At 39.6% G+C, this 20,396-nt stretch overlaps 1 protein-coding gene and 1 pseudogene across 1 annotated transcript in view; both read left to right on the plus strand.

Moving 5' to 3' along the window:
* The window catches only part of DNAH11 (dynein axonemal heavy chain 11), a 352,793-nt gene that overhangs the window by 20,396 nt on the left and 312,001 nt on the right, over window positions 1-20,396 (plus strand). The window contains exons 6-8 of the mRNA XM_047094654.1: window positions 3,115-3,326; window positions 11,402-11,632; window positions 13,314-13,481. Coding sequence (XP_046950610.1) covers window positions 3,115-3,326; window positions 11,402-11,632; window positions 13,314-13,481 — 611 coding nt within the window. The remainder of the gene's footprint in view (window positions 1-3,114; window positions 3,327-11,401; window positions 11,633-13,313; window positions 13,482-20,396) is intronic.
* LOC124525277 (uncharacterized) lies at window positions 13,108-13,260 on the plus strand (annotated as a pseudogene).

Here is a 20,396-nt window from a genome sequence, read left to right on the forward strand (position 1 = left end):
CTACCAAATTGCCTCTAGATTGAAGTTTTAATGGGAATGTGTGTGTGTGTAGGGGAAAGACCTTTGCAACAGGTAAATGAAAGCCCAACATGGCGGTTTCCTCATGAACAGCTGGGCTACAGTTAGTCCACTTATTCTTGAGTAGAGTCTGAATGTGCTTGGCATCTGTTGCTTATCTAGCTCAAAAATGCTCAAAGTTATCATCGAAGTTTGGGTGAAGATTAAATGTACAGAGGAAGAGGGTTTGCTGAATTTTGAACAGGTCCATGCACATTGATAAAAACCAGAAATGATAAAAAGGTATTCAGTGAAAAGTCTCCTTGTCCCCTCACTATCCGGTTTCAGCTCCACCCAGGGGTCCCAGCCCCCTGGTTTTCTGATTTCTGTTCCTATTTCTTTAGGCCAATTCAAGTAAGTAGGCATAGACATGATACTGAGGTTTTCAGTGATGAAACTGTAAGATAATTGGAGGAACAGCTTTTTTGGTTTCTAACATTAGAAAATTACTTTTTAATTTCTTCCTGTTAGAACTTTTGTAAGGTTAGGAAATACCTAAAATATACTTTGAAAATGTTTGGTTATTTCTTCAGGTTTTGGTTTTTTGTTTTTTGTTTTTGTTTTTTTTTTATCACATGGAAGCAAGAGTAATCTTCTCAAGCCCTGGGTGGCATGCGGGTTGATTCAAGTTTGATGGTCAAAAAGATGTTTATTAATCAGATGGACCTTTTTTGGAACTCCCTCTCCCATTGAGTTGGAAGCATCATGTGTGTGACACCATGTATGTGAAAACCCTCAAGAATTATCTTTGTATTCCCAGGGCCTGGCAGACGTTAATAAGAATGAGTTGAGTGAATGAAGTTAGTAGCCTCTTCTTGTTTTCCCACTCCTTTCTAGTAGCTACTATTTTAAACACTTTTCATTTTTTCTGATCGTCTGCCTGGTGTACCAGCATTACACTACAAAATTTCCATTAGCTGAAATGCTCAGGAAACAATTACTCCACCTTTTGTCTATTTTGACGATACAGTCTCTTTTGTTTCTAACTTGTCCAACATCCATTCAGTACATCTTAAATTAGCTGAGCCTCTGGTTTTCCTCAGCCAAACTGGCATATTAACACCTTCCTTGCAGAATTTTTTTGAGGATTAGAGCAATATTTCTCAACCTTGTCAGTGTTTATCGTCATTGACATTTTGGGTTCGATACTTGTTTGTCGTGGGAAGCTGTGCGTTCCTGTATGTTGAGCAGCATCCCTGGCCTCCACCCACCTCCCCCTGGTGCAGCTGCGACAATTAAAAATGTCTCCAGACATTGCCAAATGACCCCTGGGGGCAAAACCTTTCCTGGCTGAGAACCCTTGAATTGAGGATAAAATATACAGGATACAAAGTACTAGGCGCACAGTAAGTATGTTCTCAGTAAGTAGAGGCTGCTCGAATTTTTTTCTGTATTAGAAGATGAACATTTTCCGTGGATAAAGCATCTACAGGAACAGATCACAGGGGTACTCAGGGCCTTATGAGCCCATGGGCTGGAGATTCAGACACAAACACTCTGAGTAGAACAAGTGGCTCAAAGCCATTGTCAGAGGTGGACAGCCCCCTCCCAAGGACATACTTGAGGTCTTTTAAAATCACCACTTGAGCTTGCCACATTTTAAAGGCACTTAGCTGTTAGATGCAATAATTTAATTTTGAAATTAACATGGGTAACAACATACTATTTTGAAAACATGAGCGGAACCAGTGAAGAAAAGAGTTCCTGGATGCTCTCTTCCTAGGTCTTTATCATTAGGGCAGATAAATTGGTTATATGTTAAGGGGAGTAATATAGGTGTGTGTATTCCTAATTCTCACAGTCAAAAAAAGTTGGCAGGGTTATTTGTTTGTCATCTCGGCCTGGACAGGAGTGTTTTGAGAGAACACCAGGAAATAAGAATTTACTGCCTTCCCTACTGTCATAAGTAAAGCCTGTTTTCAGTTAATCAAAGTTATTTGTAGTCTCAGGAACAAAATGCAGTCTGATGGAGATCCATTTACGGCACATTAAGCTAATTTTTTTTTAAGCTCTACACCCACCATGGGGCTTGAACTCAGGATTCTGAGATTGATTTGCATGCTCTCCGAATGAGCCAGCCAGGAGCCCCTAAAATGACTAATTTTAATCAAGAGAAGATTTAGATTAGATTAGACAGTAATTGATAATATTTCTCTCCGTATGTGTGTGTGTGTGGTTTATTTATTTATATAGTACTTTTGAGAAATATTTCTTAGCCCTGCTTAACAGTTTTTAGATCTCCATTTTAAAGTGTAGAGTTGAATGACATTTAGTGCATTCACAATGTTGTACAAACTTCACCTCCCTCTAGTTCCAAAGTATTTTTTTTATTAAAAAAATTTTTTTAATGTTTATTTTTTGAGAGAGAGGAAAGAGAGAGCCTGTGAGCAGGGGAGGGGCAGAGAGAGAGGGACACACAAAATCCGAAGCAGGCTCCAGGCTCTGAGCTGTCAGCACAGAGCCTGACGTGGGGCTCAAATTCACCGACCATGAGATCATGACCTGAGCTGAAGTCAGTATGCTCAACCTACTGAGCCACCCAGGTGCCCCCCCTCAAATATTTTTATCACCCATACTTAACAATTTTAGTTGTTATATTTTGAATAAAATTTCCCAGTCATTGCCTGAGTTACTTTTGCAGAACACTGGGATGAGACAATTAAATTGTGTGGGGACCTACTAAGTGGTAATTAACATTGTAGTGATGAGGCTTGTAACGTAAACCATAAAGTGACAGCAACTTTGGAGGCATGTTTTATGCCTGCAGTTTCATGGACTTGAGTAAATTTCTTTAGGTCAAAAGGTATTTTCCCACCGAGTATTGTGTTACTATTTACTTGAGCTGTGCAGGTATCTGCACCAGGGCTGTCCTGAGTGGCTGCTATACACGGACCATGTATGGGGCCTTCCAAACCCATAGTAGGTCATCTGTAGGATAATCAATATAAAACAGAGAGAGGATCACATTTAAGTACAGCTCTGTTGTTTTGTTTTCTTGTGAAGTGAATTTAGGAAAAAGGCCACCCTCACATTCATGGTGATTTTCTTTCCTTTCAGCTCTCCTAGAAGCCCAGGATGTGGAGCTATTCCTGAGACCTCTGAGAAGACATGTTCAGTGTCTCCAGGAGACAGAATTTCCACAAATCCGTGTGCTCATTGCCCCATTATTTCATACCATCTGTCTGATCTGGAGTCATTCCAAGTTTTATAATACTCCTGCTCGGATTATAGTTTTATTGCAAGAGTTTTGCAATCTCTTCATTGACCAGGTGTGTAGTACTAAAAAATAGGAAGAAGAGGAATCATTGCCATGTGGTGGGTTTTATGAAGCCAGTGAAAAAAAATAGTCTAGAGTCAGAACACCATTTTCCTTTCGTTTTTCAGAAAAGACTTTTATGGTAGCAAAGGTTAGGTGACTTTCTATTCTAAATGGCAAAGAAGCTCTGGAAATCAGGTGCATTCAAAGGACAGTTTGTCATTGGATTTAATACCCTACCTTTGTTCAAGGAGAGTTATGGTGTCTTCTAAGAAAAGACAGATAGGCATAGTGCTTTCTTATAGCCTTCCCTTTGGTTTCCACAGGAACACTGATACACTTTTGGAAACTAAAGTAAGTTAAGAAAATCTGGCTGAAAAAACAGTAGTGAAGTTGTATTAAAAGTATTGATTCGTTATTGATGTTAAAACATCCTTGCTTATAATTTTCTACTCTTCACTTGCAATATGTTTTTTTTTAAATTTTTTTATTTTAAAGAAAGGGCAGTGAGCAGGGGAGAGGGGCAGAGGGAGAGAGAGGGAATATTAAGCAGGCTCCATGCTCAACATGGAGCCTGATGTGGGGCTCCATCCCACAGGCCTGGGATCATGACTTGAGCCAAAATCAAGAGTCAGACACTCAACTGACTGAGCCACCCAGGCGCCCCACTTGTAAAAGGTTTTTTTTTAAAAATTAGACTTTCTGTGAACTTTCATTCTTTGTGGGTCCATAAAATCAGAATATTACATAATTTAAGAGCTGAAAGATACTTGGAGGGTACGTAATCCAGTGGTTCTCGGTTGGGGTGTGTCCTAGTCTGCTTGAGCGGACATAAAAAAATACCACAGACTGGGTGGGTTTCTTTTCAGAAATTGTTTTCTCATAATTTTGGAAACTGGGGGCTCAGATCAAGGTACCATTATGATTATGTTCTGGTAAGAGGTATTTTTTTCCTGCCTTAAAACTTTTCTCTGTGTCCTCACATGGTGGAGAAAGAAAAAGCTCTCTTCTTCTGTTCTTACAAAGTCACAGTCTTGTCAGATTTGGATCTTGCTCTTATGACTTCATCGAACTTTAATAACCTCCTTAAGGCCTATTTCTAGATGGTCACGTTGGTGGTTAGGGCTTCATCCTAAGAATTTGAGTGAAGACAGTTCATACCATAGCAAGCTCGATAGCAGGTTGTCTAGCTGAACCACTAAGGAGTTTTTGTAAAACAAATGTCAGAGAATCAGAATCTGTATATATAGCTTAGATTTTGAGATGTTAAGAATGCTTTCCATGAAAAGAGGATTGCCTTCAGCCGCAACTGACAAACTGAAGCAAAATTTAAAAAAGTATGAATTCACGTGAACTGGAAAGTCTAAGAATGTAGTAGTTTTTGGAATAGCTTGTTTCAGAGGTGTCAGATAATAATTTCAAAGCTCCCTGCCATCCTTCATTTTGGTCCTTGTGTTTGCCTTTATTTTCATCACATGTTAAGTATGGTGGCTTTTAATAGTTCCAGAAGTGTATCCTTCTAGTAGAGGAACTTCCCTAAAAAGAGGCTCTCTTTCTTTATTAATTCTGGTCCAGTGCATTCTAATTCTAATGGGTTCTAATTGCTGGAGCAATCATTGTGGCAGGGGAGATAGGATACTTGGGAAAGTTCTGCATCACTTATTCAGAGGAGGATGGACAACTGTGATTGACCTAAATCCTTGATCTAGTCTAATGCCTCCTGGCCGTGTTGATGTTATGACTTGCATAGAAAATGAAAATACTATAGTACTTCGGTGGCTCAGTCAGTTAAGTGTCCAACTCTTGGTTTTGGCTCAGGTCACGATTTCACGGTTCATGAGTTTGAGCCCTATATCTGGCTCCACTCTGACAGTGAGGAGCCTGCTTTGAATTCTCTCTCTCCCTCTCTCTCTGCCCCTCTTCCACTTGCATGCACACTCTCTCATGCATGTGTGCATGCTCGCTCGCTCTCAAATAAATAAAAAAAAAAAACCTTCCCTACAGAGTGGGATAAGTTGGGAGGGCATTTGGAACCCTTAAAGTGTACTCATAGACAAGGCAAACAGCTTGCAGTTCCCGCTGCCCCAGGTCCCAGAACCTTGCTGTTTTAACCAGTAAAGAGAACAGTGTTGTAGGATAAACAACAGTGGTTTGGGAACTGTGTTCCAATCCATTACCTGATATATATATTTTTTTCAGATGAATTACCTGAGACTTGAAAAATCACATCATTTGGTGAATTTCCCTGACAATTTAGGGGGAAATCCAGATTAGAAAACAGGTCTCCTAACTTGCAGTCCAGAGTATCTGTAGTATGAAATTGAGTTGTGTGTGTGTGTGTGTGTGTGTGTGTCTGCTTTTAAAGAGGTGGAGTTTATGGAAAAGGGCTTTGTACTCAGACCAACCTGGATGCAATTCTAATTGAAACACTGGTGGAGTTAAATAACTTCTTCAAACTTTAAAAATCTATGAGGATGCTGCTTCACTGGGCTGTTGTGAGCATCAGGAGATAACCTAAGTGGGATGCCCAGTGTGGCATTGAATAGAGGCTCAGTCAAAGCTACTTCTAAGCTATTGACCCACAAACTAGTTGCAACTATTGATAAGAGATAACTTGTTATATCTTATCCTCTCTTCTGGCTTCGTTCTATTTCTTTGCTGTTAGGCAAGTGTGCTGGATCCTAATGGCTTTGGATCTCCATGTTAAAGACCATGATCCCTACTGAAGAGTGAACAACTATACCCACAACTTCTATACACCTTTTAAAGGATCTTCATTCTCATTTTGAGAACTGTTAAAGCTTTTACTTGAAAACCCTGCTAGTGGATAAACCCCAGAGCTGGTTATTCACTGTAGTAGGAGGTTTGTAATGAGTTCTGGTTACCTTTAAGCCTGTAGACCTATTTTTCCTGGTCCCTAGTATCTGTCAATAGCCAGTTTGCCAAGCTCCCAAGGAAATAACGTAGCTTCCCTTGTTGCTTAGTTACTGTTTCTGGCTTCTCTCCAAGTGTTCCAATGGCCTGATTTCCTTGATTTTCCAAGTGGACTTTGTAGTAAATGTGCCCCAACATGTTAGGAATCAAAAATCAGTAATGAGCCAGCTTTCATACCTGGATTCCCTAAAGAGCTAAGCTCTCCCCCACTCTTGCCCGGTCATTTGTTGTCTAATTTATATGTGTATATGTCTATGTGTATATGTATGTGTCTAATTTATATGTGTAGTGCCTATTACTTGCCAGGAACTCTTCTAAGTCTTTACAAAAACTACAAATGTAATCTCTTAGCAGCAATATGACATAGATATTATTAGTATGTCCATTTGATAAAAACCTAAAGTACAGAGAAGATAAAGAGCTTTTCCAAGGTCACCCAGTTTGTAAATGGCAGTTTCTTACACATTAAACTAGGTTCTGTATTTTATTCTTTTAGACGGAGAGCATGTGCACTCAAGTGGGGGAGGGGCAGAAGAAGGAGACTCTTAAGCAGGCTCCACTCAGAGTCTGGAGCCCAGTGCAGCCCTCCATCCCATGACCTTGGGATCATGACCTGAGCCAAATTCAAGAGTCCGATGCTTAACCAGCTGAGCCACCTAGGCACCCTGAGGCTCCATATTTTAAAATGATAGCTTTGATTTTTAATTACAGTGTAATATGTGGTATACTAATGATAATTGTAGGGTATTCTCATTGCATGGGATTTATAACAATGGAAATAGTCCCGCAAATCTATCACCCTAAAATTAGCAGTTTTTATATCTAGTTCTCCCAAAATGTGTACATATTTATGCATTTTATCATATCGTTTTTATTTTTTTTTTTACCATCTCCTTGAAAAATCATTTTAGGGGCGCCTGGGTGGCGCAGTCGGTTAAGCGTCCGACTTCAGCCAGGTCACGATCTCGCGGTCCGTGAGTTCGAGCCCCGCGTCAGGCTCTGGGCTGATGGCTCGGAGCCTGGAGCCTGTTTCCGATTCTGTGTCTCCCTCTCTCTCTGCCCCTCCCCTGTTCATGCTCTGTCTCTCTCTGTCCCAAAAATAAATAAAAAAACGTTGAAAAAAAAAATTAAAAAAAAAAATCATTTTATTGTTGGATATTTAGGTTGCTTCCAGCCTCCTCTTTTAAAAGCAACATGCATAAAACAACTTGGTATGGGAATCCTTTTTCCTTAATTTGGATAATTGGTTTAATATAAATTTTTGAGGTTGATCAAAGGGTACAGTCTTTTCATGACTCCCGAATAATTTTTAATCTTAATTTTTATTTTTTTAAAAAAATACATATTTTAGAAAGAGCACTACTGGGGGAGAGGGGCAGAGGGAGAGAGAGTATCTTAAGTAGGCTCCACACTCAGCACAGAGCCTGACGTGGTGCTCGATCCCATGACCTTGGGATTATGACCTGAGCTGAAATCAAGAGTTGGCTGCTTGGGGTGCCTGGGTGACTCAGTTAAGTGTCCGACTTCGGCTCAGATCATGATCTCAGTTTGTGGGTTCAAGCCCCACGTCGGACTCTGTGCTTACAGTGCAGAGCCTGGAGCCTGCTTCAAGTTCTGTGTCTCCCTCTCTCTCTGCCCCTCAATTGCTTGCACTCTCTCTCAAAAATAAATAAAACATCAAAAAAATTTTTTAAAAAGTCCGCTGCTCAACTGACTGAGCCACATGGGTGACCCTACAAATTCTTTTTTTTAAACGTTGTGTCTATTACATTACTATTATCACTGTGTAAAAAGTTTTTCTGTAATTCACCAGCTTTGAACATTACCATTTTTAAAAAATTGGGGGTGATTTTTGGGTATGTAGTAGTAGCATGTTTCTTAACTTGTCCCTTGCTTGATTTATACATTTTTACACATTTTGTGTTTTTTTATAATTTGATGACATAGCTGTCATATACTTTGTGTTCCATGAATCTGTTGACCTTAAAATGTTTATGAAGCATTTGAACCCTTGCTGTGTTATACATCATAGGTCATTACCTGGCATCCTATCATCTGTATTTGGCTAATAAGTCAGTGCAGTATTCTTATTTTTTATGATATTTAAAAAAAATTTTTAAATACTGCTTGAGAAGGTCTCATTTTAATTTCAGTGTCCCAGCCTCCACTGAAAAGTCAGAGATCTCGCAACACTGGCTCTGCCATCCCCATTGGTACAGTCCAGTGCCAGAGCTTCAGGTGCTTCTTTGGAAAGGTCATGTGCTGTGTAGGTGACCATCGTCTCCACCATTTGCTGTTGTTCCTGGTCTCATTCATTCATTTTCATTATATGCCTGATCCTTCTAGGCATTCCTGTTTCTGGCCACCTCAGCTGATAGCATACTGGAGTTTTGGTAATGGGTCTTTTTTTTTTTTTTTTAAATAAATGCTTTGTTCTTTTCTTTGGTAACCTTAGTCTACTCCCTGTTTGTTGTACCTAATTCCCACTCTAGGCCCACCATTCTGTCTGTCCCACTGTTTGGCAACCCTGATGTGGATATTGTCATTAAAGATCCCAGGTGAAGGAAAGTCTAAGTCTGAGATGTGATCTTACAGAACTGATGTCAGGGTTGAGCAAAAGTATGAGTCCATAAAAGCACATAAAAAAGCAATAGCTGGTGGAACTCCTGGGTGACTCCTTTTGTTAAGGGACAGACTCTTGGTTGCCACTCAAGTTATGATCTCACTGTTAGGGAGATCTAGCCCCATGTCAGGCTCCATGCTGACAGCACAGAACCTGCTTGAGATTCTCTCTCCCTCTCTCCCTTTCCTTCTTGCCTCTCCCTCCTTCCCTCCCATTCTCTCTTTTAAAATAAATAAACATTAAAAAAAAAGCAACAGCTGGAAGACAGGTGTCAAACTAACATATCATTGGTAAATGGGTTAATTAATAATTGACTAATTGGCTTATTGATAAATTGGTTAGTAGTATGTTACTTTATAAGACCTCTGAAGTGGGACCAGAAATCGGTAGATTTACCAAAAATCGGTAGATTTTTTTTGTTGATGTGTGCTGATACTGTTGAGTATGAGAGAGTAGAGTGCTCCTGGTTGGATATGCTATAGAGAGTTGCTGTAGGAAACAGAATAATTCAGAGGCTGAGCTAAAAGAGATTTTGAGGTTCACCTAATTCATCTCTCTCCTTTTGCGGATAAGGAAACCGAGCTACTCTGAGATGATTTAGCTAATACCACAAAAGCAGTTAGTGGCCCCTATCGCTGATTACAGCCAGGTTTCCCATCCCTTATTGATGGTTTTTCCCTCAAATATCTCGCTTCCCACTGAAAGGTATAGACTGGATTTGCTGATCTATGATGCATAGTATGATTAGTACTATTTAGTACTATACCCTTGTCTTTGGAAGGTTAACTGCTGTGATTATCTCATTTGTATGAGGGTCAGTCAGGAAGGGCAAGAAATGAACTTAAGGATGGCCTGCCTGGAAGTTAGGTTAGACCTAAGAAATTAAGTCACTGGGGACTTCTGAACCAGAGAAGGCAATTGATGCATCACCATAGATTTTTTTTTTTTTTAGCTTCCTAAAAGGATAAAAGTGTACATTTATTATGAAGAATATATGTAGATAAAGGTCTGTGGAATCCCTAGCCCATAGCAAAATGTGAACTACTTTATAACATACATTGCTAAGGGCTTACTAGTAGTTCTCTTCTCTGTACAGTGTTAGCATATGTGCAAAGGTTAATTTTCCATGCAGTCTGAGTGGGAAATAAGAGCATAGATTGGGACTCTACAGCTCATAATGAAAGGATTTTATTGTCAGGGGTTTTGGAAATGACATGATTTTCTTACTTACAAATTTATGACAGAGTCTACATTACATGTAAAATGGTGGCTACTAATGGGAGGAGACTAATAGGTTTACCTTTAGGAAAAAAAATCCTTCTATCTCATAGGTTGAACTCAATGGCTTTCATTACATGCTCCATTGAGACATGTAACAACTTTCTAAGCAAACTCAAAATTCAAGGCACAAAATTTAACCCTATAATTTATATGAGGTTAACAGACATCAGGAAGAAATAGAACATAAGAGAACCTTTAGAATTTATAGTTTCTTAGCAAATATGGAAAGGAAAGGACAGGAAGTCACCTACATGACTGTGACTTTGGAGACATGACTAGGAGACTTTGGCCAGTGCTACATCAATCTGCTACATAGAGTTGTCTTTTTTTTTTTTTTTTTAAGTAGGTTCCATTCCTAACATGGGGCTTGAACTCATGACTCTGAGATCAAGAGTTAGATGTTGGACTGACTGAGCCAGCTAGGTGCCTCTACTTGAGTCTGTCTTTAAAAAACTCTTCTCCTCTTTCCGTTTCCTTTATTTAAAACTAGCTTATATCTTTCCACTAGATTTTATGTCCTCTAATGTGCTTAAGTTCCCAGAAGAACTTGCTCACCTAAAAGAATTGCCAGTGATATACTCACTTAAAACAGATCTATCTCACCTTCACAAATGGCCCAGTGCTGCCAGGCAAGGTGACTATATATTTAAAGTCCATGATCTCAGAGATTTTTCCTTTCAGCTCGTGTATTTCTTTTTATAAAGGAATAATTACGCAGAATATTTGTGGCAAGAATATCCATGCAAATTCTGACTATACAGTTGTCCTATCTATAAAGCTTAGCAAAAACTTAGTCATTGCTAGGAAGTATAAATTCAGAAATTGGAGAGTCTCAGTCTTCTGTACATTGTCCTAATATATACACATATGTCATTGAAACCCAAGCGTCTGAATTTCTAGAACTTTTTTTCTCACAGCATTGCTGGCCCAATTGTAGACGTTTATCATTTAAAAATGATGGGGAAATTTTTTTTTAATGATTAATTGAAACTGGTGTTTTCACTAAGAAATAAAGCATATTTTAAAAAATAATCTTTTTAAAGCAACTTTATTATATTTTTTTGAGAGTGTGTGCTCACGTGCAGGGGAGAGGGGGGTAGAGGGAACATTTTAAGCAGGCTCCATGCGCCATGCATGGCTCCGTCCCACGACCCTCGGATCATGGCCTGAGCTGAAATCAAGAGCCAGACACTCAACCGACTGAGCCACCCAGGTACTCCTAATCATATTTGTTTTCCATTAAATCCTAGGCAATAATTTACCTTTCACCTGAAGACCTTTTGAAAGGAGAAGTCGAAGACTCTTTGGAAAAGGTGCAGGTGGCCATTAACATCTTCAAGACTTTCAAAAAGTCTTTTTTCAACTATAGAAAGGAACTGGCAAGCCATTTTATGGGAAATGAGCCAAAACCATGGGATTTCCAGTCTCAACTGGTGTTTTGTAGGTTTGACAACTTTCTGGACCGTCTCATGAAAATAGAGGTATTCATTTCTTGACCTGCAATTTATTCATACTGTAGGTGGGTTAAAAAAAATCTTGTAGTTTTTTCTATTATTCAGGAGACTGTTTATTCTATTTGGATGGGAGAGTGGAAGATCTTCTTTCTCAGTTATTCTTAGGAATTGCTCACAAGGTCAGTGTTAAGATCGTTATATAAGCTTTACATTGGCTTCTTTTTTTTTTTTTAATTCTTTTTTGATTGTTTTGGTATACTGAGTATAAGTGAAACTGCTATGTATCAGTGACCTTTCACTTATAACTTAGCAAGCTCTTGGAAGACAGCTGTAAATCATGAATCTGTAAACTAAATCCTTTTCTTCCTTTCTGTGTTTAATGTTTGACATTGGGATTCTACACCTGGAAAATCCATTTGATAATCTAAAATACCACATTCTCTTTTATTATATATATACATAGACTATAAAAATATTAAAGCCACTTATAAAAAAATAACATGGAAATATGTGCTGTGTATACATGTGTTTCAGATATCTAAAGAACAAACAATGAATACACACATGGACACACACATTTGGGTGGAGCCAACTGGCTGTTTTTTTAATTTTTAAATTTTTTTTATGTTTATTTTTGAGAGACAGCATGAGTGGGGGAGGGGCAGAGAAAGAGGGGACATAGGATCTGAAGCAGGTTCCAGGCTCTGAGCTGTCACCATAGAACCCAACGTGAGGCTTGAACCCAAGAACCGTGAGATCATGACCTGAACTGAAGTCAGATGCTTAACCAGTTGAGCCACCCAGGCACCCTAAGGCTAGGGTTTTTTTTTTTTTTTTAAACACGGTGGAACTGTGGCAGTGCCTTAAATTCCTTGTAAAGGTCTTTAGAGTAAGTTTGAACTTTCTTATTAATATAAAATTTGTTGTATTTCATTCAAATTTAGATCTTAATGCTTTGAAAATCCTCATCACTTAATCAGCTTGAATGCTTCTTAAAGTCTGACTGCTAAATGCCTAACTGCAGGCAACTTGTCACCCTTCCTTAACGGTCCTATACCCCCTTTCATTAAGGGAGGTGATTCATTGCCAAGTGTAGGCAGCCAAAAAAGAGTTTTAGATATTACCTGGGGATCTGACTTACAATCAGAAGGGCACAAAATTAGGGAATCATACATTTAGCTTTGGCAAAGTAGGTGTTGCAGGCAAATACCTGCAGTTGTTAGAAAATTCTTACAAAATGTGAAAATGGGAGTATGATTTTAAAAATAGGCAGTACTGTTGTTCAACTGAGCCTAGGTGGCTCAGTTGGTTGAGCATCTGACTTCGGCTCAGGTCATGATCTCCCGGTCTTGTGGGTTTGAGCCCCCGTGTCAGGCTCTGTGCTGACAGCTCAGAGCCTGGAGCCTGTTTCGGATTCTGTTTCCCTCTGTCTCTGCCCCTCCCCTGCTGTCTCTCTCTCTCAAAAATAAACATTAAAAGTTTTTTTTTAAAAATAGGCAGTAATCGCTTCTCGGCCTTTTGGCTAAGATCAAGTGTTAAAAATAGGCAGTAACTTTCTTCAATTAATAATTTATATTTTCTGTCACATAAGTGTCCATTAGCTCGCCAATTTTGAATGTTTGAGAGCGTTTTTTCTTTGCAACTTTCAAACGTTCTTGTCCTGCTCATGATGGTGGGAAGATCTTTATTGTACCATGTTTTTTCAAAGGATATATTTGTCACCATATTGGAATTTGAAAAGCTGGAAAGACTTGAATTTGGTGGTACCAAAGGAGCGATTTTAAATGGACAAATCCACGAGATGACAGAAGAATTCATGGAACTCTGTGAAGTTTTTAAACAGAGCACTTACGACCCATCTGATTACAGGAATATGGTAATGCTGTACCTTTGGATTTTCATTTCATAGAACCCTGTAATTTGAAAGCTAGAAAGGATGAAAGGTCACATTGGTAATAGGTATTGTCTGGTACCATCTCTCTAGGATGAAAGAAGGTAAAAGACTTGCCCGAAGTCTCTTACCTCCTTAATGGTAGATCAGGGACTGGAACTTGGGCCTTTGCATGTAGAAGTTAGAACATTTAGAACTGTTTCTAATGTTACAGTGGAGTCACTGTGGATGTGTTTCTTGCTTTTGTGTACTAAAAAGGAACTTTCCACGTTAACTCATTTCTGTATGACTATCTGATGTCTCTGTAACTTGTGTGTTTTATTTTAGCCTTTTCCTGAATCAGTGGGTAATTTTTTGGTCTATTTGAACATTTATTTTCAGTTCATTGACTACATAGATGATTAACATATATATCATCTCTTGTATTTTTTATTGTTATTCTTTAGTACTATTTATAGTTGCAGAATTTCAGTCTCAAGGAAATAAGGGGAGACTTAGCAGACTTCAGCTGCTTCTATTTTCTGCCACTCCTAGCATGTTGGTAGCCAGGGAGTTACTGTGAGCATCCCTGCAGCTCTAGGATAAAAATAACCTAATTTCAGTTGTTGGCCAGCAACAGAGAAGTCCGGGTACCAAAAAAAGCAAACAAACAAACAAACAAAAAAAAAAACCCAAAACAAAGCAAAACAACAACAACAAAAAACCCCAACTCTTACCTTTGTTGTTTTATACAGAATGTGAATTTATTCACTAATGTGTTTATATTTGGTCAAATAATCGATTCTTTGAAACGTCCAAGCACAGTATGTCAGCCTCGTTAAGGACAAGATCAACAAACCTTCTGAACTGTAGTCAGCTTTTGAGAAGCAGAAGTAATGGTGAGAGGCCATAGCAATTGTGCATTCTGCTGTTTTGTGGAGAAGCAGGAGGAACCCGCAGCTGTGGTGACTCATGGCCTGAGACTTTTCAGAGTCTCGTAAGATGTCTATCTCTTGGCGGGCATTCAGTAATCTGGATGGAATAGAACTCTCAGCAGGGCCTTGGCCTAGTTCTCCTGAGCATCTTGGCAGAGAAGTGTGAGACCCAGCGTGTACGGGATCCTCAGGCGCGCTGCCTAGCGAAGCCTGGATTTCCTCACGATGAGAAAACCCAGCAAGGTTTCAGAGTGCCGGGGTTGGAGGACGAGCCTAGGTTTAGCTGATGTCATTGCCTTGGCGATGCCATAGGTCCTGACTTTACCCTTCTGTCTTCACAAAGTCTTGCATAGTCACAAACATGGAGGAATAGAAAACTCATTTGCTGTTGACACATCTATTTGCTTTGTGTTTGTGTTTTGGTATTCAGTATTTTGAGGCCCCATTTGTTTCTCAAGTAACATGGGGAAGGCTTATTTCTGCCTTCCATGTCTGAGTTGGAGACCTCAGTCACCTGCCCTCAGAGTCTCCTTCATCATCCTGTCTGGTTATCTTGCCTTAGACTAAGAAGCTCCTTGACTTTGGTCATTCCTTAAAATATTAATAACTATAAGTTGATTTAATTGCTGTGCTTATGTTGAAGAAGAGCTTTGCTTTTTTTGAATGTATCCTGGTTCAGGGTTGCCTCAGAATATTGCAGTGATTATCTATTTTTTGCTTAATGAGGTTTTCATTTGGTGCTTTTTAGCTGAATTTAACATATTGATTTTTATGATGAATTCAGTTGGTAATTTTTACGACACATTTTCTCAAATTGCTTCCAACCTAGTATATTCACACAGATGTGTCCACATGCCCACCCAGGTGCCCTTCTTCTCCCGCTGCATACACTTCACCTGTTCCCTGGTCCCCAGTGAATACGCACTAGTGCTAACGTGACAGTCGAGTGTATCGTGACTCTGGTATGGTACTGGTTTAAGCATGTTTCAGTAAACTAAAGAAATAGTTGCTGGTAATTTGCTTTGGGATATGCTAGTGTTTATTTCTTTTAATCAATCTCAAGCCTATAATCAGGCTTTGAGCCGTCCCTGGTGTGGCCGAAGAGGTGTGCCACTGTGGTTGATTTACAGAACATGGGGATTTTCTCAGTTGTATCCATGAAAACGTTCTTGGGTTTCTCAACTATTTTTGAATAGAAAGGGTCACTTTAGTTATTTTCTTTGGCTTCTTCCTATGGAACTTTTGAGATTGATACGATTGTGGGGAAAGACTTGCATTATTTATTTTTTAATTGAAATTTATTTGACATATAGCATGGTACAGATTTAAGGTGCACAACATGGGAATTTCATACATTTATATATTGTAATGTGATTGTCATGGTGATGATAATTAGCACCTCTGCCACATTACATAATTATCCTTTCTTTTTAGTGGTTGGATTCATTGTGTTCTAGTCTGTCAGGAAGTTTGATATTAATGAATAGAGACACAAAAATATTGTATTAAGATAACAGACTTGCTAAGAGATTTGCCTTATTAATTGTTTGTATTTAACAGCTAGTCAGGTGACTTGAGGCTCGGCAGCTTTGCATGGCAGACATTTTGAGGTGTTACTTGATTAAATAAAATTCCCCAGATAACTAAGCAAGGGTGATGGCTATTCGTGAGAGTAATCTCTTGGTTCCACTAAGTATCTGTTCATCAGAGTCCGTTAATATTTACTGAGCAATTGCGGGGTGCCAGGAATTGTGCCAAATCTTCACACATTCCTGCTTAATAATTCTGAGAGTGACACCTAGGCAGATGAGATCAAGTAAATTATCTGAGATTGCGCTGTCCCCAGGGAGGGGAACAGATTCCAGTTTTGAACTCTGAACCCCATGCCCAGCAATCTCTCTCTGTGGTGCCGCTCCCGACTCTTGAATATTTATCTCCCTTGTTGTCTCTTCATTGAAATAAAGGGAATAAGTTCATCATTGCAGGATCCTCTCTGAAAACCTGTGCTCTGAGATGGAGTGATCCAGGGTGCTGTGTCTGTTTACTTTTTCTGCCTAGTTCTTACTGGGAAGGTTGCTTCAGGTACCTAGACTGTCATCATACCAGAATCCAATATACATGTTAAAAGTTGCTATTTAGGAGCTCCTGGGTGGCTCAGTCACTTAAGTGTCTGACTCTTGATTTTGGCTCAGGTCATGATCTCATGGTTTGTGAGATGGAGCCCGTGTTACACTCTGTGCTGACAGCACAGAGCCTGGTTTCGATTCTCTCCCTCCCTCCCTCCCTGCCCTTCCCCTGCTCGCTCGCACTCTCTCTCTCTCTCAGAATAAATAAACTTAAGAAAAAAACACAAGTCACTATTTAATCTTTGTCCTCTTCTAGTCTACCGAATGATTAAGTTTTGTATTAATATATAGGGCATTTTTAATTTTAATGATATACATTTTATATTAGCCATCTGTAGGATTTTCGTATCTCTTACCTGCTTATTTTTCAAAATAAAACATATTATTTAAAAACATGACTCTTTTATCCTTCTGGAAATGTAGCATGTGCAAAAATGTAGTCCCCTTCTTCTTACCCTGCTGTCTTTTTCCTAAGCCTTCCAGTTTTTCTCCCCAAAGCTATTTACCATTATGAGTTTCTTGTATAATGTTCCAAAGGTACCTGGTTCATGCACTAGCCTATACATGTATATATTCTTTTGTATTCTGTTTTTGCACAGATCGCATTCTCTACATATCACTTACACCTTGCTTTTGTCACTTAATATATTTTGGCAGTCTTTATCACTACAAAAGTATTGGCTACTTTTTAGACAATTCGGTATTATTCCATTGAACTGATGTACTTTTCATTTTTAAATGGTAAAGTAACAGATGCCATTCTTTAAAAATTCACTTAGGAACTTCTGCTTCTGGGAAGATGGAATAGATAGGTTTCCCTGTTCCTTTTAGTAAGTAGGACTAAAACACTGGTCACTCTATATAAAACAAAAGACTCTGAAGGGTGAAAAGAGGTGGATTGGTTAGGGGCTTTTCTTGTTACCTGAAATGACCCAGGCATGGAATTCGATACACTCGCAACATGGAAACACCAATGGGCACAGACATAAAAAGCCCTAGTAAAAGCCTGATGTCTCTTAAGAAAGGGACAGCATAGTAAGACAAAACTTGCAGGCCATAATCTCTCTAGTTCAGTCAACCAGCACAGAAGAAACTGTGTCTCGCTCCCATCCATGTCAGCAAAGATTGGGGAGCCTAGACTTAAAACCAGTCTCTAACAGGTACCTCAGCCCCCCCGCCCCCGACCCTACTGGGATGGTGTCAGAGATTGGCCAATTAGAGAGATGTGATTTCATCCTGGCTGGCCAGTAATGAGCTCACTCTTTGTGGAGTCGATGGTGACCCCAAGGGAATCCTGGACCTCTTTCCTCTTCCAGTAGTATTCTTACCCCACTGGGGTAGCTCAGATGAAGCCTGCTGGAGAGTCGGGACTTTGACCGTGGCCGACCGGTAACGAAGTCACCTACGCTGTGGCCTCTGTGGAGACCACAGGTGGAACTTGAGTGCCTAGCCATAGAAAAGAGCTCCCCACACTCAGGTGTTCATGGATGCCAAATGAGAACCTGGATGTTGATCTCTACCTGACAATAATGAGGCTGGAGCAGTATCAGGGAAAGTCAGCAAACACAGGATTTAACATCCAGAGTCTCATAATACGAAAATGTCCAGAGTTGATTGAAAATATTATACCAACAGCCAAGAAGACCTCATCTGAATGAAAAAGACAACTAATACATGGCAGCATTGAGATGACAGAAATGTTAGAGTTACCTCACAGATTTTAAAGAGCCATGCTAAAAATGCTTCAAATAATAAGGAACATACTTGAAACAAATAAAAAATGGGAATTTTAGACCTGAACGACAGAATAAAATACAAAGCACAATGATTGGGCTCAATGGCAGAATGGAGGGGTAAAGCATTCACCAATTAGAAGATAGAGCCATAGAGACAACATAGCAATAAAACGAACAGAGCCTTAGGGAACAGATCTAGAATCTGTGTCATTGGATTTGGAGAAAAAGAAGAGAAAGACCATGAGGCTTAAGGTGTTAAAGAAATAATGGCTGAAAAGTTCCTTAATTTGGCAAGAGATATAAACCTACAGATTCAAGAGGAAATAAAGCAGAAAGATAAATCCAAGGGTAAACTCAGAGAATTCTATGCCAAGACACGTAATTAAACTTTTGAAAACTGAAGACAAAAATTCACCAAAGCAGCATGAAACAACTTGGTATGGGGAAAAATGATGTAAATGAAAGAGGATTTCTAATCAGAAATCATGGAGACCAGAAGGAAATGGTCAAACATTTTCAAGCACTGGAAGAAAAAAACTGTTAATTCAGAATTCCCTACCCAGTGAAAAATAACCTTCAGGAATGAAGGGGAGATCAAAATCTCAGATGAACAACAACTAACAGAATTTGGTACCAGTAGACTGACTCTAAAAGAATAGCTAAAGGAAGTTCTTGTTACAGAGAGGAAATGTTGAAAGAGGGAAACTTGGGACCCCAGGAAGAATATGGTAAGGAAAAATATGTGTAAATACAATGGGCTTTCCTCCTCTCCTTGAGTTTTCTAAATTATTTTTGACAGTGAAAGCAAAAATTACAACACTGTGTTTTTAACTATATGTACTGAAAATATTTAAGACCATCATGTTTTGAACGGATGAGTATAAAGGGATCAAAATGGAGGTAAGGTTTTTTTCTTTTTTTGCCTATTTAAAAATTGTGGTGGGGCGCCAGGTGGCTCACTCGGTTAAATGTCTGACTGAGGCTCCGGCCATGATCTTGTGGCTCGTGCATTCGAGCCCCGCGTCAGTCTCTGTGTTGAAAGCTCAGAGCCTGGAGCCTGCTTTGGATTCATTCTCTCTCTCTCTCTCTCTCTCCACCTCCCCTGCTCATTCTCTTTCTCAAAAATAAGCATTAAAAAAAAACTAAAAATTGTGTTAAAATGTGTTCTACATTACAATTTTTGTGTCCATTACAAAAAAAATGTTTTAGAGAGAGAGCACTGGTGCAGGGAGGGGCAGAGAGGGAGGCAGATAGAGAATCCAAAGCAGGCTGTCTGCTGACAGTATCGAGCCCTACGCGGGACTTGAACCCTCAAACCAGGGGATGATGAACTGAGCTGAAGTCAGACTATGAACCAACTGAGCCATCCAGGTGTCCCTTTTGTGTCCATTTTTAACTGTACAATTAAATGGCATTGAGTATATCGATGGTGTTGTGCAATCATAACTGCTATCCACTTGCAGACTTTTTTTTTTAAATTTTTTTTTTCAACGTTTATTTTATTTTTGGGACAGAGAGAGACAGAGCATGAACGGGGGAGGGGCAGAGAGAGAGGGAGACACAGAATCGGAAACAGGCTCCAGGCTCTGAGCCATCAGCCCAGAGCCTGACGCGGGGCTCGAACTCCCGGACCGCGAGATCGTGACCTGGCTGAAGTCGGACGCTTAACCGACTGCGCCACCCAGGCGCCCCTTTTTTTTAAAGTTTGTTTTGAGAGAGAGTGTGCACAAGAGTGGGAGAGGGGCAGCGAAAGAGAATCCCAAGCGGGCTCCACCCTTCACACAGAGCTCCACATGGGGCTCTCTCTCAGGAACCGTGATATGAGGACCTGAGCTGAGATCAAGAGGATGCTTAACTGACTGAGCCACCCAGACACTCTGCAGAACTTTTTAAAATCTCAAACAAAAACTCTGCACCGATTAAATGATAACTCTCTTCTGCCCCTTCCTCTCAGTTTCTGGTAACCTCTCATCTGCTTTTTCTCTGTATGAATTTATTTTAGGTATCTCAATAAATTTAGGTATCTCAATAAATGTTGGTGGAATGATAAAATGTCTTATGTGTCACAATTTGATTTTTTAAGGCTAAATAACATATGTAAATGCTGAAATTTATTCACTTGTT

The sequence above is a fragment of the Lynx rufus genome, unplaced genomic scaffold (genome assembly GCF_022079265.1).
Source record: "Lynx rufus isolate CCGP_SWC_20201006 ecotype Redwood Valley unplaced genomic scaffold, mLynRuf1.p SCAF_4, whole genome shotgun sequence".
Classification (NCBI taxonomy): domain Eukaryota; kingdom Metazoa; phylum Chordata; class Mammalia; order Carnivora; family Felidae; genus Lynx; species Lynx rufus.